The sequence below is a fragment of the Netta rufina genome, assembly GCF_964035555.1.
Source record: "Netta rufina genome assembly, chromosome: 11".
NCBI classification, from domain to species: Eukaryota; Metazoa; Chordata; class Aves; order Anseriformes; family Anatidae; genus Netta; species Netta rufina.
Window position 1 is genome coordinate 19,486,116 of NC_140134.1, and position 26,857 is coordinate 19,512,972.

General features: G+C 45.7%; 1 protein-coding gene across 1 annotated transcript in view; it reads left to right on the plus strand.

Annotated features, from left to right (window-relative positions):
• The first annotated feature begins 2,245 nt into the window (after positions 1–2,245).
• Positions 2,246–26,857, plus strand: part of LRRK1 (leucine rich repeat kinase 1) — a 75,149-nt gene continuing 50,537 nt past the window's right edge. The window contains exons 1-6 of the mRNA XM_084293640.1: positions 2,246–2,337; positions 5,355–5,570; positions 21,700–21,863; positions 23,773–23,944; positions 24,966–25,145; positions 25,783–25,931. Of these exons, the coding sequence (XP_084149766.1) occupies positions 5,504–5,570; positions 21,700–21,863; positions 23,773–23,944; positions 24,966–25,145; positions 25,783–25,931 (732 nt within the window). The 5' untranslated portion in view covers positions 2,246–2,337; positions 5,355–5,503. The remainder of the gene's footprint in view (positions 2,338–5,354; positions 5,571–21,699; positions 21,864–23,772; positions 23,945–24,965; positions 25,146–25,782; positions 25,932–26,857) is intronic.

Here is a 26,857-nt window from a genome sequence, read left to right on the forward strand (position 1 = left end):
ATCGGCAGTGTGGACAGAGAGCAAGAAATTACCACTGTCTTTAACTCTCTTCACATATAATACACGTGTGAGAAAAGACACAAATACCTGTCATCTCCCTGCACAGGGCAAGCCAAGCCCCTTGAATTTTCCACTTGATAACAGCATCGCTCAGGAGCTTTGTGACCAAACATTAGAAGGGAGAAGGCTGGAGATACAAATTATTGTAACATAATCAATGGAGATGTAAGCCAGGAAGAGGGGGGATAAGATATGGGGGAAAAAAATGAGAAATTATTGCTAGGGGAATTTATAGTCTATCAAAATAAAAGGAAAAATGTGATTTCAGTGGGTTTTTAATCAATGGTGCTAAAAAAGTTTTTAAAAAGCTCTGGGTAAGAGCCAGGCTGCGAGGCATAAAAGACAGCAGACTGGATAGAAAGTGGAAAGGGTGCTAAATAGATAGCACTCGTGGTTGCAGCTAAAAGCAGATTAGTGGGCACCTGAACAGAGGTAGGAGCACCAATGAAGACCCGTCCTCTCTGTGTCTCCATGAGCATAGCAAAGAAACACCCTAGAGCAAGTCTCAGACTGCAGCCATTCCGTGAATGGATGTGGCTTTTTCCCTCCTCAGGAAATCATCAGAGACCCATTTCTTGATTTGGGCCAGAGAAAAAACAAACAAACAAAACACGCACAAAAATCTTTGTATGTAATTTAAGGAATCATCATGAATAACAAAAACAAAAACAAAAAAAGTCATGCAGATATGGTGTTCTTTTAGTAGGTCCAGTGGGTAGGGAAAAGTGGGTAAAGTGGGTAAAAGTGGGTAAAGTCGTAGTAGTACCAGGTTTTATAAAAGTCGCCTGGTATTAGGAAATTAATTGGGTTGTGATGGGGAAAGGACATGTCGAACACCACATAGCTGGACTAACACCTTCGGAAGAAAGGGGGCGATCTTGCTTTGCTTTTCCAAAGAGGCGCAACCCCACTCCACAATCTGGAAAAGGAGCAACTTGCACAGAAACAAATCTAAGATGAACTCTGCGTGGAGAAGAGTCAGACTTGTCAGCGTCACTGATAAGCACCAGCTTCGGGCAAAGGGGCTGAAAGTTGAGCAGTTTGATCTTGTTTCTTACACCAACTTTGCAGATGGAGGGCCGCAGGCTCGGTACGAGGCTGCTGAGGCAGTCTTTTGTTGGTGGGATGGCCCTGTTTTGGTGGCAGAATTGTGAGGGCCATGGTGCCTGAATGAAAACCTTTTGCTTTATTATGTATAAAATGAATATTAAAGTTAACACTCCCTGAATATGATAATGAGATTAATAAAAGTACCTCCTAAACATATGTGGTTATAGTACTCAGCTGTTCACCCAAATCATGCTAAATGCCTCCCCAGGAAGGGAACAGGTAAGGTTAGGATATAAAAGAGTTATAAGGGTAAGTGTAAAAAAAAAAAAAAAAAAAAAAAAAGATGAAAAAAAAAAAGATGGAAGAAACAAGTTGGGAGGAGAAAAAGAAAAGCTGGGGGGGGAGAAGGAATTGGAAACCTGAAAGAGGCAGTCAACGGGCTGTGCTCCTTCTCCTTCACCAAGAGAGGGACACCTTCTTGGTAAACTCTGCACCTTTCAGCAAAGAGTAGTACCTGGGATAGCATTTTGCTTGCACTATTACCGTATATTAGCACTATTATATTTATCAGCAGCAATTCTGAAACTGTTCTGTCACTTTATTAAATATGATCAACTTTGTGAAACTGTGTCTCAATGAAAGCCCTTGGCAGGGCTCTGAAACAGACAAATGTTGGACTCTGGTAAATCCCCTTCAACATGTCTGTATCGGCAAGGCCAAGCCTCCACCACGAAGCTACAGGACTCATCTCCAGCCTGGCAGCCACGCTCTGGGCACAGTGGTGTGGTGGCAGCACTGACGAAGCCATCCAGATAACGTGGCTGAGAGACGGGGACTTCAGCTGCTTCACCTCAAGAATCCAGTATTTCCTAAATAAATAAATAAATAAATAAAAAACAAGCAGCATGAGCCTGTGTAGACGTGCCCAGAGAGCGGAGAGAGCCCTCAGCAGCCCCTCTACCCCGCAGGGACCCGGTGAGGACGGAGCCCCCTCACGGCATGGCGGAGGGCGCCGAAGCCCCGCGGAGCGCCGCCCGCGCCCTCACCGCGGCCTCCGGGGGCCGGTGGCGGAGGAGGCGCCGCCGCGCTGCTGCTGCCCCGCTCCTTTTCCTTCCTTCCTTCCTCCCTCCGCCTCCCGAGCCGCACAGCGAGGCGGGCGGCCGGCCGGAGGAGGAGAAGAAGGAGGAGGAGGAGGAGGAGGAGAAGAGCCCCGGCAGGACGCAGGAGGTACGGCCGCCCCCGGCCCCCCGCCGCCCCGCACGCACCTGCCCCCGCCACCGGGGCCGCGCTGAGGGGAAGGCGGCGAGGGGCTGGGAGAGGTGGAAGGGGGGCGCTGAGCACGCTGAGGGGGGCAGCTGGAAAGAAATAAAAGCGAAATAAAAGTTGGGAGCGAAGTTTCGGGGCGAGGGGGGGGGGGCGGCTTCTCCTCAGCAAGCGGCGGGCGCGAGGCGCTGCCCCGGGGAGGAGGGAGCCCGGCTGGGGCCGTGAGGGGCGGCTCGGCTCGGGGTGGCCGGGGGGGCTCCGCCGGGCTCGGGGAAAAGCCCCTCGGTGCTCTCGGCCCCTCCGTGTGGCCGCTAGGAAGGGGGGAGACCCGCAGGGAAACTGGGTGTGATTGAAGCTCCTGCTTCCTGCTGAGCTTTACCCCCGGGTAGGGCGCAGGGTGGCTGGCTCTCGGCGCCTGCTTCGTGAAGGGGGCAGCAGCGGTTTCACAGAATCACAGAATTTGCCGCTTTCTGCAGATTTTTCGTGTCGCCGAAAGGCCCTCAGCAGGTGACAGGTCTGAGCCACGCTCTGCTCCTCACCGGGCAGCCACTGCTGCTTCCTGGGGAGCCTTCACCCAGCCCTTTTGGGGGCACCCCGTTGGTGCCACCCACCTCTTCAGACCCCATTGCCTTGTCCACCACAGCTCCGGGCCCTAAATGAGCTCTTCAGAAACATCAAAGTTTGTGGAGATTGCTCATGGGTTGGGAAGCGATGCCAGGCACAGCTGGGTGTGCTGGGGCATTACCTGAAAGCTGGCAGTAAGGGAGGCTCAGGAGAGATGCTGGGAATACACGAGGCGGGATGTAAACCTGCACCCAGATCTGTTCTTCACCATCCTGAATGGGATTCTGCAGAGCCCGTAGGACTCAAATAGTGCTGTTTTTCCAGGCTCTCTTTCTCCCTAAATCAAATTAAGACCTGGTGCTTGCACGTGTTGCAGTTGAGTGCGTCTTGCTTGAGGTAACAGTACTGCAGGGACGTTTTTAGTATATACACAAAGGTCCCAAAATAGGGAAATACAGGAGCCTGCACGGGGGCTGTGCGGCAGTAATGCACTTACAGCTAAAGCACTCACTAGTTGTTGTTAAAGGGAACTGACTATCACAGTTTCAGGAAAAAATATTAGTATAAGTTTTTTCCTTTCACTATGTACAAGGAAATGTGTTCCATCCCACGCAGTAATCCGGGTAGAGACTTAAAAATTGGGTGCGGGGTGATTTTTCTCAAAGCTCGTCAGACATGGTGTGCCCCAGTAGTGCAGCAAGGAAACGCTTCAAAAACCAGCATCTGCTAAAAAGAGTTATTCTGTTTTTTTTTTTTTGCATGGGGAAGTGTTTGAGGGTATGAGGGTGTCGGGAAGGCAGGGGCTCAGTGCTGCGAGCATCACATCCACTTCGTTTTCAGAGGGAGCAACCAGGAGAGCTTTTAGGAGGCACGACAGCCTCCCCAACACCCCCACGTGTCTGCTGTGGTCTGCGGCAGGGATGAACAGACGGACAGATGGACAGAGGGACGCCCTGGTGCTTGGCTGTGTGGCCATCTGCGGCCGCTCAGAGCTGCGGCCGTGCTGCCGCAAAGAAGGTGTTGGGCCGTGGAGGGGTGTGAAAGCGCTTGCCTGTAGCCCACTCCACGCCTCTCAGTCCGTGTCGTTATTTGCTCTGTGGCACCCAAATCATTTTTCCTGTCTTTGAAAAACACCCCAGAGCCAAACCGCAGGCTGTGGCTTCGCCCGCTGCCCAGCTTGCAGGATGTGCACGGCGCTCGGGCTGCGAGTTTTGGTTCCTGCTGCCGGCACCACAAAGTAGGGGTCATCAGAAGCTCAGTTTTGCTCTAAGTGTGCCTAAAACTCAAGTCTTTGCCTGGAAACAGTTGATGTAGCGTTCAGTCATTTTAAACGGTGTTGGCTTGCTGTTAAAACGCTGTGTGATGAGGGAGGAGCAGGCAGCAGCTTCCTGGGGAGTGGGGATGGATCCACGTGTCCCTGTGCGCCCCCTGGTCCCGATCCCAGCACAGGATGCCACCTCTGCTCACGGGGCAATGCGCCTGGGTCTTGCTTGCTGAAGTACGAGGTGGGCTATGTGCTTTGCCACATTGGATCAAAACTTCAGCATCACACGCCGAGCATGAGAAAATCTAATCAGGATCAAAGGTAAAGGGCACTGTGTTACATCTGAGAGGCGTTCACGGGCTGAAACTGAAAGCAGAAAGTGGAGGAGCGCTGGTGGTGGCTGGGCACACGCTGCAAACTCACCTGTAGCAGTGGAAGAGAGAAAATGTGCAGGTGTGCAGATTTGAAGAAGTCAGAGCCCTGGGAGACTGAGCTGTACAGTCTTCTTCCGAGCTCTTGTACAGTAGCAGCCAACCTCCGAGAGCTCCTAGGGGCTTGGTTTGCCTCTCTGGATGCATTTGAAGAAGCCTGCTGCTCCGAGAGCGCTGGACTTCTCTAGGACTGGGCAGAAGGGAAAGAAGCTGGTGTGCTTCTCTTAGCTCTGTTTTCTCTTTTCTATAGAGAATGGGCTCAGTAACCACGTCACTATTTTTCAGTTTCTCACGGTGGAGTTGCACAAGAGCCACAGTCTTCTTTGCGGATGGGAAAGGTTTTGAGGTTGCATTTAGGATTTTTCCAGCTGCGTTTCGTCGTTTCAATGCTCTGCCTTTACACTAGCTTGTGGAGAGTCTGAAACTGCAGCTGTGACCCCTGCCCACCCCCGCCACCCTCCACCCAAAGACTCACCAAAGAGTCAGCTTTGGTGGAGAAAAATTGGTAACATTTATCTATCTTTTCTATAGTGCAGACTTTGTTAGTCTCCTCTGTTAATTCACGTTGTGTTCTTTGAACAAAGCCATTATGGAAATAATTTTATTTATATTTGCATAGGCTGACGGGTGCATTTCTGCAAAGTAGCGTTCAGACGGGAGTAAGCATCTTGCACTTTCTCTACTAGAATGATTAATTTGTTTTGCCATTTATTTCTAAACAGGGTAAATTATGGCTCTTCAAGATGGTGCTCACTAGCAGTCACTCCGTTCCTGCACTTAATTGACAGAGATCACTCAGCTTGGACAACACTACTCAGTTTCGAGTGCTGCAGAAAGTTGGCCTGTGCAATCTTCACAACTACGACCCAGAATGTACTGGTGTGTGGGAACTGAGGAATCCGCTGTTTCCAGAGAGAGCAACATGGACCCACAGAATGGTAAATAGGACGATTTCTTTTCTTTCCTGTTCAAATTGGGTGCGGAAGGTTTTAAGGGAACTCGCTAGCCAGCTGCCACTGAGTTTCAATGAAATCTGAATATATGAAAGATCTTTGAGTGCTTTGAGCCTTAATTTTAGAAAATCTACAGTACAGAACAAGGAGTTTTACTTGCAAGGGGAATGACGTTTGACTGTTCAGGTGATAAGAATAGCATTTCTGTGAAGACCAATTTTCTCCCAAAGCCTACGGAATTAGTCAATACATGTATCATGTCTCAGCAGTTCCTAAATATGTTTTACAAGATCTGTGCTTTTTCAGCATGCGAATGCAAATATGTTCCCAGCCACTGATGCAGTGTGTATTCAGGGTATGAAAGCTGCTAAAATCAGAGCACAGTTTCTCAGGCTGAGCAGATACTAGCCTGCTCCACTTTTGCTCTCAGCTTTGGTTCAGTAACTTACAGTAATGTATTGGTGGGATGGATTAGGAGGTCTGCATTTATACAACATAATAAATCCATAGGTGGAAATTTCTCTTTAGGAAGGGATGTATGCTTCAGGTTGTTTCCTGTTAATTAGTTTTTTTATTGTTTTTTTTGTTTGCTTGGTTTTTTGAACAGCCGAATTATTTTTGGCAGTTTCTTAATGCAGAACCCTTCAGTTCCTAGGCAGTGCTGTACTTCTCTGAGCCAAAACCCAGTTATGTTTCTGCATCAAGAAATAGCCTTCTGCTTATTGTATAACGGTATTCCCCCCGTGCAACAAACAGTTCATTAGGAGGCGGCATCTGCGTTTTAAGTGTGGGATGAAGGTGTGTTTGACGCTTCGTAGTGAGTAAGCAGGCTTCAGTAGAAGCTAATGTTTTTGCAGCCTTATTTTGGATTTTATCAGCAATTATGAAGCAAAACCTGGTACTTTATTCAGAGGCTGCCTTGTCTTGTCTAAAGACGTTTCTCACCAGCGTCACAGGGAGCTCTGGGAACTCTTTCCACTCTCCGTATGTATTCTGCTTATTCCGTGCTACTAATTTTGTTTGGTTTTGCTTTCATTATTTAGCATTGTATCTCTCTATAATAACTGTAAGCATTTGGTTATTGAATATCTTTAAAATAGTTGAATTCTATCCTATGAGTTTCTCTCTGGAAGAAATTAACTCCATTTGAATACTAAGCTATGTGAAGTATTCTTAATGAGAAGTATTTTAATCTGTGCTAAGTGTTAAGAATTGCTAAATTTTTGTTCTGCAATAGTGATTTGACAAGTTTTTCTTGCTTTTTAAAGATACAGCAAATAAGCAAATCAGTTTGAGTGAATAATGAACTGAGAAGAGGAGAGGGTATAAATTATTTTCTACATTGTGAATGTGGTTTTTATTCTGAGAAATTTCTTACATGTTTGTTATGTAAATATATTCAGTTAAACTGCCTAGCTGGAGGCATACGAATCTTACTGGTATAACTCTGCTATCCTTACATGCCTGGACTGTTTTATTTGATAAACAGTTTTTGGAAGACTGGCCAAGTGACCCTAGGAAAGCTTAAGACCTGGTGCTGCCCTAGCAGATTAGTTCTTTATGAGCATACTGTACATGTTTAAACTCTTTTTTTTTTTTTTTTTTCCTGGGCTGAGTCCTGCCAAGAATAATTGTTATTAGCTAGCTGGTCCACTCCCTAAGTTAGCTGGTCCTCTTTCTGCATTTGGATCCTGTTACACAACTCGAATGCAGGAATGCAGTGACTCATTCAGCCTCCACATTTGAATCTATTGTTTACATGCATCAATTCACAGCCTGGATGCAGCCTCCTGCTCCCATTCAGTGGGACCCGCAGGGAAGTGACACCGCAGACGGTTCCTGCGGCGCTGGGGACCCCCTGAGCACCCCAAAAGCTTGGAGCCTGCTTCAGGCAGGAAGGATGGGTGTAGGGTGCGAGGGCTTTCACAAGGTACAGCGGTGCCTGGAAGGCTTTAGGGCTTTTTTTCCTGACAGCTACAGGTTTGGCCAGATCTTCACAGGGAGAATGCACCCACGGCGTCACTAATACAAGTCAGCAAGTGTAGCATACGAGAACGTGGGCTCACCTCACTGCATCTGCTTGTGTCTCCGCTGCTGCTTCGCTTGGCTGTGGCAGGAATCTCGCCGGTGTCCCAGCAGGGTGCCTGCTTCCCCCAAGAGCGAGTGAGAGCCGTGTTTCACCACCGGACCCCATACAGCCTCCGGGGATGCTGCGGGGCTTGGCTGGCCGCTGCCAGCAGAGCAGGGAGGGTTTGTCACCAGAGTGCAGAATGATGCTCCCCTTCGGGTGCTGTCAGCACCTCCCTCGCCTCTTTAGACCTAGCTTCCCCTCTCCTAGATTGGTTCATGTTATCCTAATTAAAAGAAAGAAAGCGAGCAGAGGTACGGGGGCGGCTGCAGTATCTCGTGAAGCAGTGTGTGTTTTTTTTTTAAACTGGGTTAAAGAGCTCTGCATAATATAATGGAGGTGACATAATGTGGTTCTTGTAGGAAATACAATGGAAGCCCAAAGATATCACCACATGAATGTCTAGAACATAATAGAGATTCATCTCCTTTCTACAGGCTGTTTGTTTTCTCTGAATCGTACAGAATTTTTACAGCTAGCATTTAATTCTCAGATGAGTTTCTAGGAGACAGTTCAGCAAAGACGTAGAAAAGCAATCATCGTCCTCTGAAATGTAAGAATAGTTTTGTTAGAGAGCTTATCTCTCTCTTACCGATAATTTTATTCAAAGTCCCAGAGCGTTCGTGTGCCCTTTGTGTGTGTCTCTGAGCTGGAATTGGATTATCTTCCCAACACACCAGAGGGTGTCTCTTCTCTCCTGCTAAATCTAGAGATGAATGTTGAAAAGGTGTGCTGCGTTAAGAGTGTATGTAATGTTACATAATGAGGAGCAATGATGCCAGCAACGGTTGCTTGAAATTTATGGCATTCACGTCTTCTTTTGAGGGAAGTATGCACATGCAATATGCCTGGAAAAGGGACACGGATGTTAAAATGAGGCAAGTAGCCGGAATATACTGACCCGTGCTGGAATTTGGGGCAGACCAGCTGCGTGTCAGAGGGGCTGTGGTGACCCTGCAGCTCCTGGGGCTTTGTGTTTTATCTGGGCGACCCACGATGGCAGTGACCTTTGCAACCCGGCCGTGGCTCAGCACTGACTCAGAGGGAGAGCTGCTGCCACCTCCTGAATCACAGGCAAGCCTCCAGCCCGAGGAGCTGAGCTGGAGGAGCTAACGGGTCGTTTTATCAGAGGCACCGGGCGGGAGCTGCTGCAATTCTGGGCGGAAAGTTTCACAAGCGATGGAAGCGATGGGCAAACGGGGCTGAGGCCTTCGTGGTGAGGAGGCCACAGGGCTGGAGGTGGAGGGCTGGAAACCTCCACAGCTTTTTGTTTGGTTCATGCTGAATAACCTGAGCCTCCCAGGCCGTCAGTCTGGCTTCACGTGAAACCCACGTAAGCAGAACAAGGCTCCAGGGAGATCCTGGCTTCTCTGTAGCACTCCAAGTAGGCAGGGCCCACCCTGTGCGTGGCCTCCAGATGAGATCTCTGCTGTCTTTCCTTCATAATTCCCCCTGCTGGTTTTGGTGCCTTCCACATGAAGGGCAGGAACTTGCGTTTGGTGGTGTGAATATCTTTGCTTATAAATTTTTTCCAGCTGAATAGAGGAAGAAGCCAAAACTGGTGCGTGCAGCACCCCTGGTATCACTTCGTTCCTTGTGAAAGTCCCATGTGAAGCTTTGCATCTTTACAGCCCTGTGCACGGGGCTACAGCCAGTGGCTGCATCTCAGGGCACGTCACCTTAGCCCCATTTGAGGCATGTTGTGCTGTATGAGAAGGAAAAAGGTACTTGCACTCTCTGCCCTGTTTTTTTCCATCCTCACAGTGGAGGTAGTAGCATCGCCTGAGCCTGCTAGGATGGTGTGGCAGGGTGGAGGGCCAGGAGAGCATCTGGGAAGCGACCTGAGCGCACTTGAGGCCTGCAAAGCGTGCTGCTTGCTTAAAGTTCTGTGCAACGAGCCTTGTAGGTTTTCTGTTTTTCTTCCTACTTGTTAAGCTGCAAGTTAATTTGAGACTAAAAAGTGAATTGAAAGTATTCCTACAAGCAAAATGTAAAAAAAACAGGCGGCGTGGGAGGACACAAAAAATAGAGCAGGTATTTTATGTGAGTCTCAGCAATGCCCTGCAGAAGGAGAAGTAGGAAGTGCTAGGCAGGAATAGGAAGTACACTAGTACAGCGGTAATAGGCTTGTATTTTTAAACATATTTAAATACACACTTCATACAGAAGTGGTGAAATCTCACATGGGGCCAACTGCTAATGCGGAAGGCCAGCAGAACATGCCTGTGGTGAGCCTGCTCTCCTCTGCAGGCTGTAGCCCAGCCACATTGCACCATCCCGCTGAACCCAGCCAGGGTTTCCCAAAAGGGCAGTGAACGTGGGGACACGTGCAGTTAGGTGCCTTGTTTGAGATGCTCTGAACTGGTTTTTCAGAGTCTGGGTGCTAAATGCTGTCCTTCAGAACGTACCCTGGGAGATGCCTCTCTTTGTGAATTGGAGGCGTCTGAAAGAGCTGCTTGCTTTGGAAAATGGATTCTTGTGCCAGTGGGGAGTTTGGCTTGGGGGTGCTGTGCCCTTCTGGAGTCACGGGATGTAAAGGAGCACTTAGGTCTCGGTGGTGGTAGGAGCAGCCTTTCCTGGTGGATGCCACAGAAGCCAGTCTGCTCTTGAACTCGAGGGCAGAGCTGCTGGGAGAGCCAGCGGTGCAGTACAGACCCTGCTGGGCAGAGAGTCCAGCCTGAAAGGTAGGGATCCACAGGCAGTAGTGGAACACCAGTCCCTGTCTGAGCTTTATATGGCATTACCTGTTCCTACACAGCTTTATTTTCCACCTTTTTATCCAGCTTAGGATGTATCGGTACACTGAAATGTAACTTAAGACAGCTCTGTCAAGACGCCTGGAAAAAAAACAAAGATGAGCCAATAAGGGAAGTAAAGAAAAGCCTTGGCACGTAGAACCTGCACACAGGGAGCCCTTAACTACCTGACTAATTATAAAGCAGGTGAGGTTGGCACTGTGGTTGTAGGCAGAACTGTTACCCTCCGTTGCAGTGGGGAAAAAACAATTGATAGAGTTCACACTGACTCGGTCTTTACCAGGCCTGTAATTGATTTACTGTTTTGCCGGTGATGTTACAGACAATTTTATACTTGCATTAAAGAAAGTGCTATGAATTTATTTTTTTTTTCATCCTCTTCAAAGCCTTTGGGAGCCTTATGTAAGACCCATTAAAGTCTCTGCACTGGCGTAACAGGCTCTGGATCTGATCTTCAGGGATCCTTAGAGCATCAGGTCTGCGGTTTGTTTGTTTTTCATTTCTCTGATCAATAAAGGAGCTGCCAGGGCTGCGCTTGGCAGCAGGCAGCTAGCTGGGAGGAAATGTTTGCATTGTAGATGAGGGTGTCGGGGGATGGATTTAATGCCATTCAGCTCCCAGTCTGCCACATAGGTGAATTATGGCCCTTAATAGGTTCTGTCTTGGATTTTACCTCAAGTTAGGCCGATATTTAATTCCTTTCCTTAATCAGCCTGTGCTCTTTAGTGGGTCAGCATTGCTTCTTTGCATATACATAACCACAGCAGCAGCCCACTGATCTAGGCTACTGATAGCTTCATGATAAAAATGTGCATGCTTTGAATTTGTGCATTGCTTTAGCTTAAGGGGAGGCCCTACAAAAGAAGTCTAGGTTTTAGGAAAAGCCTTCATGCTTCAGAAAGCCCTTCTGCAGGCAGAGGGGATGCGTGGGTTGAAGTTTCTGGTAAACAAACAAACAAAACAAACAGAAAGGAGCGCTTTGAGAAATAACAGACTGCCCTTAAAACGTGCACAGCTGTGTGACAGGCAGGCAAACTGGGAGGCTGATCCTGAAACTGAAATGGAGTCAGCAAGGACATGTCCGACCGTGGTAAAATGTGACAGCTGAAAAGAAAAGATTCCTATAGAACAACAGCAGTGTTGATGGAGTAAGATCTTAGAGATTATGCTGCAGGTTTTGCAGACACCCAGTGCCTCTTGCCATGGCAATCACCACCTTGGGCATGTTGGAAGAGAGGGTGGAGACCCGTGACGTCTCGTTGATGATTCAGTTTTTGCATCCCTGCAACCCAAAAAGTGCATCACCTGCCAGTGAAGGTGGTGACCCCTTCCCAGGCTGAGCTCTCCTGGTGTAGGGCTCAGGACCACAGCGAAGGGCTGGGGGTCTGCTGCAGAGTGGTGTGGGTTCTTCCTTCTGCAGCCCACCATCTCCTGGAGGGGCAGGACACCAGGTCTGCAGTGATTTGGGGAAATTCTCAGCCACAGAGACGAGCCTCGCGTTGCCTCACAATGTGGAGGAGAGGAAAGGGGTCATTCTGCCACAGGAAGGGAGGAGGAGGGTGAAGGGTGAAAGAGCAGGGACCTGGGGAGATGGGAGCTGGACAGCGACCAAAATTCCCTACTAATAGTCACTAAGTGGCTTGCAAGCACGAAGATTGGGATTTCAGACAGTGCTGCAGAGAGAGCCTCGTCCCAGGCTGCCCACAGCTTCTTTTCTGCACGGCGCTGAAGATCGTGGAAAAATAACGAACCGAAGCAGTGATTCAAACAAGAAGTCTGGATAAATTTAGCTCAAATATTCTTGGTATGTTTGTGGTTGCTGTGGAAATTACATCACTGCTTGTTTTAATGATCAGAATATCGCTTGGAAAACTGGCCTGGCTGCCCGAGAAGAGCTCAGAACGAGACCTTTGAAAAGCGTGCGTGTCTTCAGAATTGCTTCACCTGGATTTAGTTGGTTCAGGGTTGTTTGTTTTATTCCCTTGTTGGGCAGGGAGTATTTCGACTACAGGTTATTGCTGCTTAATTGAAAAGCCACAAGGTTTAGAGCTGATACGCTCTGCAGCGTGATTATCTACTTCACATTAAAATTCTGTCTGGGGAGTAAGATTCAAAAGGAGTGCTGGTAATTGCTTAAGACAAGACCTCCTTCAGAATCTGCCTGCATGTCTTTCTGTCTTGCACATCAAAGAGCCTTTGAAAAAGCTTTTATTTTTGCATCAAACAGGAACATATTTTTTTTTTTTAACACTAATGGACAGGATCCCTTTTCAGATCTCAAATGTAGCTTGGAAAACAAAAATGTCTGGCTCCTGAAGTTGGCTTGTAATCACGGTCACAGCTCTCCGATGTGTTGCATGTAGGACTTTTCACACAATAATGGGGTATGAATAGAAGCTATTAAAGTTTTGTTGGATGGATTGGGCAAGATTTTCACATGATCTGTGTTCATCATATGTTGGTAGGAAGGAAACATGCCTTGCCTGGTTTTGCCCTCTTCACCTTGGAGCAACCACCTAACAATGCTGCGAGCTGCTGTGGGTTCACAGCACGCGCCTTCAGCTGAACGCAGCATCCTCCCAGACAAAATCCATGTCTTTCTTCCACTGAAATGGATGTTGACATTCTCAGACATCAGGAAACGAAAGGGAAATATTTCCCCTCTCAAATACAGGCACTTCTGCCTCTTGTAGGTTTTGTCACCAGATACAGAAGGTGGTGGGGTTTTTTTGGTAGCCCATTACATTTATGGCAGCACATCATCACGCAGCCTGATTCAGGACCTGCACTGCCTTGGCCAGCAGCAGAGGCCTTTTCAACGAAACTTTCTCTTCTGTTCCAGACACAGCTGCTAAAGTAATCTTCCCTACTCGATATTTTCTCCTGGAAACTTCTGAGGATCTGCTCCTTCTGCATGGATGCTGGTAGAAGCACTCACAGCGAGTTCAGTAGAAGCTGGAGCAGAGCCTCGCTTTCTCAATTTTTATTTTATTTTCCAGAGTATTGCTCTTTGGTTTGATAAAGGACACTCTCCCTTACAACCAACTTTCTTCAAAGTAGTCTTTGTTATACCTGTTAGCACCCGATAGCTGTGTTAACTTCAGCACAGGCATGAAGTAGGAATGCAGGCTGTGGAACTGGAGGGTTGTGTGGGTCAGTGTCCTGCTGTCACCCTCCTAAACCTTGTTCAAAGCATCTTCTAAATGAGTTGACGGGTCTGTCCTTTCTGCTTTTTCTAGAGGACTGTTCTGAAGCCTCATTCCTCCAACACTTTAAACTTTCTTCTAATTGGCAGCTGAAATGTGTCTGTACCCTGTACATAAATAGCTCTTCTTCCCTGGTGTCTCCCTCTGGATGTATTTATAGACAATGCTCGCATCCCTGTCCAGCCTTCATTTTTCCATGTGCAACAAACCAAGCTCTTTTCATCTCTAATCTTGTAATTAGACTGTCCATTTCTTAATTCATCTTCTTCAGCTCTTCAGATTGTTGTAGCCCTCCTTGAACATGATAAACTGGAATCACGCAAGTTATTTTTACTTATCTTTTTCATGTTGCTTCCCCTTTTTTACCTCCTTTCGGGCCAGTCTTTCCAAAACCTTCATGCATTCAGGTTCTATAAAAGACCTGCAGTGCTTCGTTGGGGAAAGGAGGAAGGACTCTGGCGACCATGCAGGTTACAGCATCTGCCCAGGACCCATGACATACGATGGGGCTCAAAGCACTTGCTTCTCCCTTAATCTGGCTTTAAATGTATGTCTAAGAAGGACAAAGCATACGGGAGCTGGCTGTGACTTGCTGCTTCCCCAATGTGTATGTGCCAACTTACTTTTTAGAAGAATATTGAGCAAATGATCGGTCTGAAAGAAAGAGAACAATGATGCATGGGAATTTTTCCATTCTGATGAAAGCTTGAACATTAGGGAAACGGGAAAGTTTCAAAATAAACCCAAGTTAGCCATGAAATTCTATTTTGTGAAGTTTCAAATGGAAATCCAAGCCTGGTTTGGTTTCATGGGTGTAATATTTGGTTCAGTTGGACAGGAATGGCCTCATTAGAGACACCTTTCATGATTTAATAATCCTCTCTTTCCAGCCATGCCTGGAAACGGACACGAAGAAAACCCAAAAGCATGGTCGTACTTCTGCATGCTTAATGTATATCCCAATTTACATTTTGGAAAGCAAGAGTGGCATAGCTGGCCTTGCATGTGAAAGCATATTTCTGAATGATTCAAGCTGCAGGATTGGAACCAAATCACTGAAGCCAAAAGATGAAAATAGAAACTTTCACTTAGAGCTGAGTCATTTGTATTTTCAGTACCGCAACCGTGGCTCTGGCCATTTGGAGCTCGCTTGCTTTCCTCAGGCTCTCTCCCTTAGGAGTGGAACAACACGGTGACATTTCTGTCACTGTGTCACTAATCCCTGTGGTCTTTGCTGATCCTTTGCACCCCAAAGATGTAAGGGAAGGATGTGGGGGTCCCCTTTCACTGCAGGACCCAACCTGTGCCTGGTCCTTGCAGGAGGTTGGCCTCTACCTCATTCCTCCCCTGCCTAGAAGCAATATTAGAACTAACTAATTCATTTGAACTTCTTGGGCAAAACAAGTCATTTGCAGAGTCTGGGAGGCACGTGCACAAATGCAGGAGCCTGCTCGGGCCTGGCAGAGCTTTTCGACCCCGTCTCAGTGCTGTGACAGGCAGAGGCTTCATTATCAGTGTTAGTGTCCACCAAACCTGCCAAGTCTCATTGTTGTCAGTATTTGAGGCTTTTCTGCCTTCTCCTCTCCTCGTTATCCCAGGTGATGGAGAAATGACTGTATAGATGTAGAGCTAAAGCTTTCTGAGCTGTCTGGTTTTCGTAATTCAATTCTGGAGCCCTGAAAAAGGCAGGAGTCCAGAGCAGTTTTCTGTCCAGGACTTAATTTTTTTCCTCTCAGGTTTGCATTAGCAAATGTTTTTTTCCTTGCAGGTTAAGAGTGGTTCTAAATAGGAAATTTCCAGTGGCTCTGGTGGTAATTGGTCACTTTGCATTGCTGTACCTAAAATTGTCAGCACGTCCTTTCCAAAATCCTGTGTGCTTGCTGGCAAGCGTTTATTGCAGCTAAGCAGTTGGCATTCATTGTACTGGCATGTAAACAATTTTAAAATAATACTGGATTATGCAATAATGATGAAAAAGATCCCTTCAGTACTTAATTGTTGTATTCGAAGCGTTTTTCTATGCTTTGAGTCTGGCCTTTTATAGGGTTATTAGCTTACTTTTGGGGCAGTGAGCATCGGTTGTGAGCTCTGTCGTGGAGGCAGGTTATACTTGTACTAAATATATCAATTTTTCCACTGGCTTGGCAGGCAGATGGTGGTGTAAAGCCATGCCAGTAATTAGCTTAAATAATGGATGTTTGGGTGAAATCAAACCACATAAAATAGGCAGAAAAAATGCGCGTGGAGGGTTCTCTCATTGTCCTGAGAAATTGGCACGTCTTACTCATTAAGAAGAGATGTTAATTAGGGTTGGAAGGACATGGCCCAGCTCTGCTGTGGCCCCTGCACAGGGATGCTGGATTTCCCAGATAAACCCTCTTGCCACCCCGCAGTCCAATTCCCCATAACTTTCTCTCCTTGTCTCCTCACAGGGACTTTTATAAGTGTTCCACCACTTTTTAATCCTGCTGGCTTCATCCAATACCAGAATGGATTGGGCCATACGTATTTTTCCTAGATCTGAAAACAAGACAAAACAGATCCCAGGCTTTTTGCTGCGGGACCTTCCCTTGGGTGGTTCTGGGCCAGCTCCTGCCTATGGGGCCAGGTGGGCAGGCGGGGAACAGCCCCCTCCTGGGGCCAGATCTTGGCCCATGACTGTCTTTTAAGTGAGAAATGAATGGAACCTGCTAACATATATATATATATATATATATGTATATATATAAAGTTAGTTTGAATTATTAGAGAAGGAACAGAAAAGATATCTTTGTTTCATGAGACATTTTGACTGACTAGGACTGATTTAAAAATATATTTATGTTATTGTATCAAATGGATGTTTGTTTTTTTCCTCCTGCCTTGGGATGGGAATATTTTTCACTATCTCAGAAATTTCCCTAGGATTAACAACATTTTCATCCCCAATCTCATTGGAAAGCACAATGTAGGACAGATCCATCATCCCTTGAAATCGCTGGAGGCTTCCTGTTGGCTGTTGTTCCCTTTGTTAATCTGGAGTTTTTCAGGGCGATGGGAGATAGATGAGGCTGTTACACAGACTCTAGTTCCGAGCCTCAGAAATAATAGGGCTTTCCATGAATGTTGCAGAGCAGCCTGCCAAAGCTTTGGTAGAGCAGCGTTAAAAAACATCCAGCAACTCTTGGGAGTTTTGAAGAGTTCGGGAGGGGTGATTTTGAATATTCAGGGCGCTTTAGACCTCAGCTCTGGGGCAGGGCTCAGAAGTCAAAATGGCCAAAGATTAAGCTGGTGGAGGTTAGCTGGAGCCATCTGGTGCTGTTGAGGAATTAATGTCTGAGCTCAGCCCGGAAAGGCAGCCTCCCTGCCCACCCCCATCCCCAGATCCTCTCTGAACCAGAGGCTTGGATTTCACCGTAATGGGACATGGGGATGAAAATAACTGTCAAGGCTAAAATGCAGTAGTTAATTCAGACGAAGCAGCAGCCAGCCAGCCAGTGGCCACTGTAAGAGCTGCTTGTGCTGAAGCAGAGGTGGATGGCTCACGGTCCTAGGAATTAATAGCTAAACTGAGCATCGCCGAATGGGAGGCTGTGCTACAGCCATCATCGTGATTTGCTTCTCTCTCTGGAAACACCTGCACAAATTATGACAAGGTCAGTAGCAGTTTTAAAGTCTTATTGTTGTTGTTAAATCTGTTGTGGAGTAAGTTAGCTTCCTGCCCTATTTTATCCTGTGTTAAACATCTCATTTATACCTTTCTCTAATAAACAACAATATCCTAGTCAGTTCCCCAAGCACCTACCTTATCAAAGGGGCTAATGCAGCACTTGAAATTTCTGAGAGGCTGTATGTTAAAGACAGGGATGCAGTGATTTGGGACATAAAGGTAATAATCTGTACAATGTGCTGTTCTGGTACGCAGCTCTTTGCTGATTCACAGCATTGACCTGCAGACCCTCACCTTTTTATTGATAATGGCACAATGTCAGTTTAGAAATTTTATCTTTTTTTTTCACTTGCTCTAATAACACGGCCTAAGACTGGGTGTAACTGCATATCTCTCTGACACTCTCCTGGTACCCCTTATTATTAATTAGACCTATTTTCATTTTGCTTCTCTCAGCTGGGACCGTGCAGTCTGTTGCATTTTTAAATTGATGCTGCTGTAACCTCTGAATGGCAGTAAAATAACACAGTTGTTGTTGTTGTTTTTGTTTTTATTGATAACCACTGTTTCCACTGGAATATTTTTAAAATGAAAATTAGTCTTGCCTTTAGCTTTTATTAAAAGCTGTTGCTGCAAAGCCAAACTTAAAAAATCACTTCCAAAGTATTAAACACTGGAAATATTTCCCACTCCTGATTTCAAAGGTAGTTTATTTGGTGCAGGCTGTTAAGTGCTGGGAGGAATAGGTGAAGGATATGTATTTAATGTCGGCAAATGCCCCCATTTTCCCTTTACAAACAGCACTTGGTTTGCTTACAGTCCTTAGCAGAAAGCCAGCAAAGCAGCTGTGGATCATTGGAGAAACTAAACAAAGAAGATGCAGAAATAAAGAGTAAATCCCATGGCCTTATTTGCATGGAAAGTCAAATATGTTAGAGAATGACCCCACACCATTCCTCCTCAGTCCAAATAGGCTTCGTTTATCTGCTTTTCCCCAAACCAGGGGAAATCACAGTGAGTGTGTAAGAGCTTCTGGAGTTTCTCGTAGCCCTTTATTACAGGAGTACCCAAGAAGTGTATCGTAACAGAATATCATAACTTGCTATGCCGCATGCATTGTCAAATATTAATGTAGACCCTACTGAGCAAAGTGCAGAAGCTGGTTCCTGAGTCTGTGTAATCCAAGAATTAAAAACATTATAGGACATCCAGGTGTAAATAATCAGCACATGGATGGATATAGTCTGAAAACAGTTTCAGTATCATTCAGTTTCACTTACTGCTCTCCTAACAGTGTTGCTCGAGGCTATATGGATTTGAGGAGACCCTATTATGACAGCCACAAAGAGTTCAGGTAAAAAAACCATGAGATTTGTAGGGTTAAAGATATAGGCAGAATTTCTTTGGACTTCAGCCCAGATTTTTTACTAAAAATAGCTGATGCATATATTGGCAAAATTTTATTCCCAGCCTACATGACTGCAGTACTGATGGTAGTTCAGCCATGCATCTTTTAGAAATAAACCAGCCTTTATTCAGTAGAATTTACTTCTCCTCTTTCTTTTTCCTACTGGCGAGTATAAACTAAGCTCATAAAATATGCTGCTTATCTTCCATTTGTATACCAGAAGTCAGTAGATCATTTCTAAAGTCACCAGAAAGCCCTCTGTGAACTGGGTAGTTTGCTCCATGCCACGCTTAGCTTTGTGATGGGTGGCTTGGTGTTTTCTGGGAACCCAAGGGCGGGTGGCCCACCTTGTCTCACTGAACGCTTGAAATCTCAACTTCACTTTGACAGAATCGTGTGGGTACAGCTGCTGGTTGGGGGCAAGCTTTTTTATCACTCTGTGACTCATCGGTTTTGCTCTTTTCAGGCTTAAAATTAGTTCAACTGTAAGATCTTTTTTTGGTAAAGATCTTTGACATCTTTTTTTCCCAGGTCTTCGTAGGCGAGAGGTCAGTTTACTCTGCAGAATACAAACACAGAAGGAAGTTTTGATGACAGCTACATGAGAAAATTGAATGACGAGCAGCACTGTCTTTCTGCCAAGAATGTTGAAATACAAATATATCAGTTTTAAACAGTAGAATTGCCCAGATTACTTACATTCAATGAGGCTTTTATTGACTTCTACTTGATGGATGTTCAAACGTAGCCTCACTAGTATGTTTTTATGAGATCAATAGAAAAATTGTATTTGCCTAAGACAAGGCTAAAATTTCATTTAGGGACTAAAATTACTATCTTGAGGACTTTGCCAGGTAACTCTGGGAGCATATAGGCTCCGTGAAGCCAGGCATTTGTGACCTTCCAGTGCCAGAGTGTCCAGAAGTCCGTGATGGGTGATGGCCAGCCCATGTTCTCCTATCGGTGGTGATGTCAGCCGTGGTTATAGCTCAACCATTACGCTGGAAAGGATTTAAGAAGTGTTGCGGGGGCCAAAAGTGCATGAGGAAGCATGACACGTCAGTCAGATACATTCGTGAAGTAGTCACTGGGTGAAACACAGAAGCTGTCTTGGGGTTGGGGTCTGTCTTGCTGAGTTCCTCCTTCCCTCGGTTACAGTAGAACTGTTGCTCATTTCTTCAGCTTCCTTATGGTGGCCCTGGTGATACACACTTGCTCACGAATTACTTAGTGATGGGCACATCTGAAAGAGGGGGTCAAAACGAGGAAAAGCGAGCTCGAGATGTCATTAATTTTGGGTTGGAAGGTCTATGTTGCAGCTAGAGAAATCGTGGTCCTTGTGCGAGCTGGCCCAGTGGATTTGCTCATCCCAACTGCATGGCAGGGCTGTTCCAGCAGGAGAGGTGGGAGAGGCTTCCCCAAAAAGATATCTGGTGAGCAGGGTGTGGAGGTGCCTGGAGGCCTGCCTACTAGGTGAGGAAGTGGCACTGGGGTCTCCTGGACCCTAAATGAATCTCTGACCACGAGACACTCGTGCCTCCACCTTCCCCAGCCATGGTTTACACAGAAGGATGGCCCTGCTCAATGCTTTGGTGGAAAGGATGTGCCTGTGCACTAGGAATTGGCTCTAGCTCTGGATCTTGAGTGATAGCCCCCCAAATTAGGATCGAGGCTGAAAGGAAATAAAACCGGTCCCTTCTTTCAGCATTTATTTATAGGAACTTGCTTCAAATCTCTGTGTTCTGTCAGCCCCGATCTGCAGGGCTTCCTGCTCAGCTCTCCAGCTGGTTTGGATCTCCGACGCGAGGCATTCTTTCCTCCAAGGGGAATTCCAGAGCTTCTCTCTAGGTTCGGGATTTCATCACAGGGCACCGAGCACGGGGGAGGCTGCATGTTGCAGTCACTGGAGTGTTCGCTCCCATCTGTGCTAGGCCAGTACTGAACCGGTTATATTGGAGAATTATTTTGCTTTAAAGTTCTCTTTTCCATCTCCCTAGGAATCATTTGAATTTCCTACCTGTGGTGTCTATGAAAAAGAGGATTAAAACAAACAATATTCTTAGAAATCCATTATAGGTGGCTGGTCTGCTCCGAAATACCCGAGCAAATGCTGGATGTTTTATTATTTTCTTCCATGTACCCCCTAAAACTACAGAATTATGAGGCATCTGTCTGTATTACATGAACTCTGAGATGCTGTTAATTGTGCTGTAACTTAATATCACATTCATCTGCCTTCGTTTCTGTTGTTTGTCCTTCACACGTTCTGCATCATCTGAGAAAGGTTATTGATGCGGGCACGTTTTTAATGGCACAAATCTCTGGAGCTGTCTCCAGTGTCTGAGTGATTCGAGCTTCATTTAAATAATTGATGAGAAGCGTTAGGCAGAATGTATGGATGATTTCAGACTGCATTATTCAAAGATACTTACTGACGGTTATAGATTGGTCCAAATTTACTTCTTTCTCCAGACTGCATTAAACTAGCCCCTGAATTACATGTGTGTCTATTTAATATATAGATAGATATTATTAAAAAAAATAATCCTTGTTTACTTGTGAAAACCTTTGGGCTTTAAGGACTTTAACCAATTGCAAATAAGCATTTTTTTCCCTGTTTTCCTGTAGCCAGGGGCCAAGCATGGCAGGTTGCAGCAGAGCCTATGTATCCGTGTCTGTGTGAGCTTTTTTCACACCTTCCTTTGGAAACCACCTCTGGGAACAACTGGGGAACTTGTTGTCCCTTTCACTTTCATGTCCCTGCTGGAAAGTTCTTTATTATCACTTTCCTATATCAGAAAATTTAGCGTTGACATTTTTTCCTCTTTTTTATTCAATTGTATGCAGTAAATATTTTGCTGTTAATAACTCACCACTTTGTGTTGCCAGGGTGCATTGATGTTGCAGCTGTACTTGAGTAATAAAGAGGGACTTCTTCCTGACACCTGTTTTCTATTTTTGCTGCAGGAACTGTGGACATGGGTGGCAAGCAGTCCACAGTCGGCGAAGTCTCCATAATTCAGACACCCGTTACAGAAAGCATTCAGGCTGCTTACAAAGCTGGAGACACCACTAAAGCCCAAGAGTTGATTAAATTGTCATGTGAGGAGACGGCACTGCAAGTGGAAAAGGTAGGATTAGAGTACTCCTCTTTCTCAAATGTTTTTGGGAAAGAAACCCTTAAATGCTGAGCTGCTGTCTTCCACTGCTCCTCGTGCAGACAATCTGTTCAGTTATGTGTGTCACACTGGTGCTACAGGGTCCCAGACATGTCTGGTTGTGTGGGGCACTTCAGGAATGTGCTCAGGGACAGTATTTGCCCTTGAAAACAATGCTCAGAAAGATGAGACAGACCACAGGGAAAAGTGTACATGGGAACAGCATCAAGGGCTGGAACCACAGGGCAGAAATCCTGTCGACACTGAAGTGGATGGTAAAACCCCTGCTGGCTTTACTGGGGTCAGTGTTGCACGCCAGACTGCCAGTTTGTTGGGGTATATGTGGGTGTGTAGGCCTTGTCAGATGCAGAGAGTCCTGGGCTCTTCTGCCTGCTCTCCAAACGCAAGCCAGCTCAGATTCAGGAGCTGTGTTGCCACCTGAGAATGGCACTGACCTCCAGCTACCTGCGTTGCAGGTTGTACGCATCACTTGATCTAAAAGTGTGCACAGCACCTTAGGTTTTTGGACTAGTGGTGGAGTGCAGGCACAACCCCTGAAATATTAACAAGGGCTGAAAGCTGCTGTAGGGTGGAACTCCGACCTGTGTTCAGTAAGTATACACAAAACAGAAAACCTTAAAATCTCAGTATGGCAGACTGATGTAACATAGCTCCTGGTGGCTTAGGAGGATGGTGACTGAAGAGATTTATCTGCCAAAAGCTGAAACATGTACAAACACTATTTTTAAAGTTCTGATTGTGCTGAAGTTTTGCTCCATCTCCAGTAATCAGCAAAACCTGTATTAAAAGTAGAAACACTGTGCAAGATTCTTAGCTGATACAGACACGTTATACTAATTGTGCTCCTGGCCCTGTCTTCATTACCTGTGTGTGCAGTACTCTTCACAGCATACATCTGCCTGAAGGTGAAGGTCTGTGACAGTGTTTCAGAATTCATGTATGTTTTTAGATGAGAGAACACATCACAATCTCTGTTGAATCAGCCAGAATTACATCTTTTTTTTTTCTTCTCCAAACACCACATTAGTCTCTTTCACCCTAAGCTCCTTGCCTGAGCCTTTCTACCATCCAGAAGATCCCCACTGAGTAAATGCAGCCTGTGTAGAGCCAGAACAGGTCTGGGTAATGTCACAGAGCAAAGGACACACCACAGCTGGCAGATGCATCAGCTTAGAGAGCAGTTACTTGGGTGGTCCCTGACTCTCTCCTCTCGAGGCTGTGCAAGGAGGGGTGCTGATGCTGCGGTCTCTAAAAGAGAGAAATGCATCTTTCCCTCTCAAAAAGAAGCAGTTTATAGACCTAGCAAAAAAAACCTTATTTCCCTGTCATTCCAAAGATGGTTGAGGGTCCACTGGGAAGATGTTGCTGTGTGTGTTTGGAGCCGTACCTTTGTGCCAGCTTCTGCACTGTTGTGTCTTCAGAGCCCTTGTTCTGAGCCAGCTCATAGGACAGGCTTACCTTGGTGTGTTGGGAGAGTACCGGAGCGTGAAGTCCAGTCAGCTGTCTACAAAACATGGAATACTACACCTCTTGGCAGAGCACAAAAATGCTGTTTCTGTTGGTCTGTGAAAAATTGTTTTACGGTCACCGTTCAGTGCCTTGGGCACTTCTGCAGTAAAGTCATACAAAAAACTATTAAGCAAAACCAGCAAATTAATCTAATTACTTAGTATATCAACAGTGATTATAATGGCTACTAGTGTTTATGATGTTCTCAATTAACCACTGTGACAGTTTGTAAGCCTTTGCTTCAGCAGAAATAAATACATTACTCTAGAAATGCTGTCTTCCTTTGTTTGCTCCCTTTACACAGAGGCAAAGAAAAATCAGAGAGTTTATTTTGCTGTGTTTTCTTCGCCAGTGTCAGCTTTTAGGTATTGCAGCAGCGTATGGAGATCTGCATGCGGTGAGGTATTTACTGAAGGAAGCATTAGTGGTGTTACCTACAGAACCTAATGATGACAATGCTGCTGTGGTGGCTGCATATTTTGGACATAAGGATGTTGTGAAAGAGCTGCTGGATTCGCTGCATGGTAAGCCTGTCGGGTTGCCTCTACATTTCTTCAGGCTTTTCAGTAGCTGTTTGGTATAGCTTTAAGCAGGCTTTTTTGTGTTATTTGTTTATTTTTTCCCTTAAAAGGGGAGGGAACTCAATCATGGGAAAATGCACGGAGGGATCTAATCTCCTCTGTGTTTTAAGAAAAATTCTCCCATGGGAGGAAAAATACATGAATAAAAATATTCCATGTTTGCAGTTCAGAAGCAGAGGAAGATGCCATTTAGACGATTCATTCCCATCAGCCTTCACAACTGGATAATGTCCCAGATCCCACAGAGAAATCAGGGGATTTTCAGGAAGCAGCATCATCGCACTCTGCTGATTCTGCAGACACGGTTTTGCTGGGAGTCAGAGTGCAACATGACTGCCTGGCGAGTAACAGCTTGGGTGCACAGCTGGCAGCATGTTCTGTGCTCTCCTGTTGGCATTTCCGTTTGACTTGCAGGGGAATTCCTTACCTTGAATTATCATTATATTGTATTTACATTTTGTTTTTAAACTTTACTTTTAAACTTTCAAGTTTGAGAGATGTGATTAAACCTAGTATCTCCTTCAGCCAGAAAGGAGGCTGACAAGGCTGTGTGTATAATCCAGTAGCAAAGTTAAATTATATTAATATAATAATAGTCAACCCTTGCAACCTCTGCCTGGGATTAGATGTTTGACTTCTCTACTGGCACCCCAGTAGACATCCTGGAAACCTTCCACTGTTGCCAGTTTATGTGTGATTAAATCAGGGCCAACCTAAAAAGTTTGCCAATTAGCTGGGTAGGTAACAACCAGTTAAACAAAGCAGGTAGCGCTCTGCTCAGATCTAAAGTCTGTGCCTCATCCACCTAGGGCTGTTCTCTAACACTTAAACTCTTACAGTGCAGTTTGCTTCCTTCTCATCAAGGGCTTCATCATATACCCTTTCCATATCTACTATTTATGGATGAGTCTTGCACATCACAGTCCAGTGGCATCAACTGTTGAACACCCTATCTTTCTGGTAGGTCCCAGGACTTGCCAACAACTCCTGAACTGGATGCTGGCCATCGCCTGCCAGCAGGGGCACTTGGACATAGTGAAACTCCTCATTCGTGCATACAGTGCTGACCCAGAGAGCTGCGCCGTCAGGAGGAATGAGTTTCCAGTTCTTATACGGTTGCCCCTCTACGCTGCTATAAAGGCAGGTATGTATTTGCATGCTTTGAAGCCTTGTCCTTGTTCTGCAGTGTCTTTCAAAGAATGGGCTGAGTTGTTCCATTCTGGGAATGTGTTAGTGTGGGCTGGCTTCCTGGGATTGTTCTGGATTTCCAGTGAGATAAATTAAGACAGAATTGGCTCTGAATCTTTTGTCTTCGCCAAATTTTAGTCAAGGCCTTCCTAAGTTAGGTTACTGTAAATGCTGGGAGGCTGAACTTTCCTCTTTAATTTTAAACTCCTAGGGAAAAGGCCCTCCAAAAATAGAAACCTCGCAAGTAAAAGCATTATTGTTATGGACACTATGGCACACAGCTTGATTTAGGCTAAATAATTTACACTTCAAAGCACAGCTGTGTGTATTGTTTAATAAGCTGGGGTGAGGGGAGGGAAAGAGAGAAAAAGAAGTAGAGCTTGGGCCAGTCCTTTTACAGTATCTTTGCTGTCTCGGTTTGACTAAACTGAATCCTACCACTGGAAGAAACAGTTTTTACATGGTTCAGTTCCCTTTTTGCACACCCCCATGATTTTTTTCAGAAGTGGTTATTTCCCAGGATTTCTGTTCAGGTCCTTGTTGATTCACTTACATGAGAAGAAGAGAACAGACAATCTGCCTTTTCTCTAAAGGGAATGAAGATGTAGCTGTGTTCTTATTACGGAATGGAGCTTTCTTTTGTTCCTACATCCTGATGGACAGTCCTGAATCCAGCAAACACCTTCTGAGGAAGTATTTCATTGAGACAAGTCCTTTACCAGGCAGTGCTCCAACAAAAACAGTAAGTAGCCATTTATCTGTCTGAAGAAATGTTCTTTGAAAGGAACATCACTTTAATAATTTATATTTGTCTGTGTACCATGTGGCCGGTGATTCTTCTCAGCTAAGATCCTCGTGGTTCTCTACCCATTTAGAGAACAAGCCGTGAAAGTGCTTTCATGCCAGTGCTGAATTGCAAGGTGTAAAACATTAGGCCTTTAAATGGTGTCATTGTGCAAGGTGCTGTGTGTGATACCTTCCACTTGGCCATTTTAACATCAGCATGTGAATCAGGCGTACGCTGTGGAAAGGAATCTTTGGCTTTTGCTCAAAATCTTATAGAGAAATAAGCACAAACATGGGCTTCCTCTGCGACCCCTGGCAAATCACTTCATTTAGGCTTCTGTAGTACATCCTGGTAGTGAGGTAACACCACAAGCCCTGTGCTAGCCAAGAGAGTCAGCATGGCACAGAGCTGAGCACATAAACCCTCCTCTTCCCCTGGGTCTGTTAGCTCAGATACAGCACGTACAAATGGGCTCATGTGGCTTTTGGCTAACTGGAGCATAGGTAGAGCAAGCTCACATCTGTTCAATAAATTTTCCTCCTAGCCTCAAATCCTCATCAGCAAAAGATAGCTGGTAACCTTTACTGTCCCACTCAGTAAGGACATCTCTGTCTTTCTGGAGCAGCACGGTGAGTGTCATGTGTGATCAGTCCATATCAGTTTAACTGCACTTGTCCCACCAAAAGCAATTAAAGCCTTTTTAAGTTGACAAGAGCTTGTTCACTACTTAGTCATTAGCAGCATTTTGACAATTTTGTTAATCTGTTTGCATTTATTTCTCCCACTGTGAAACATGGAGATTTAAGTTCCTTGTATCTCACAGCTGTTGGAAAGCTTAATACGTGGTAATGATCCACAGACAAGTGGCATTGTTTTCATGT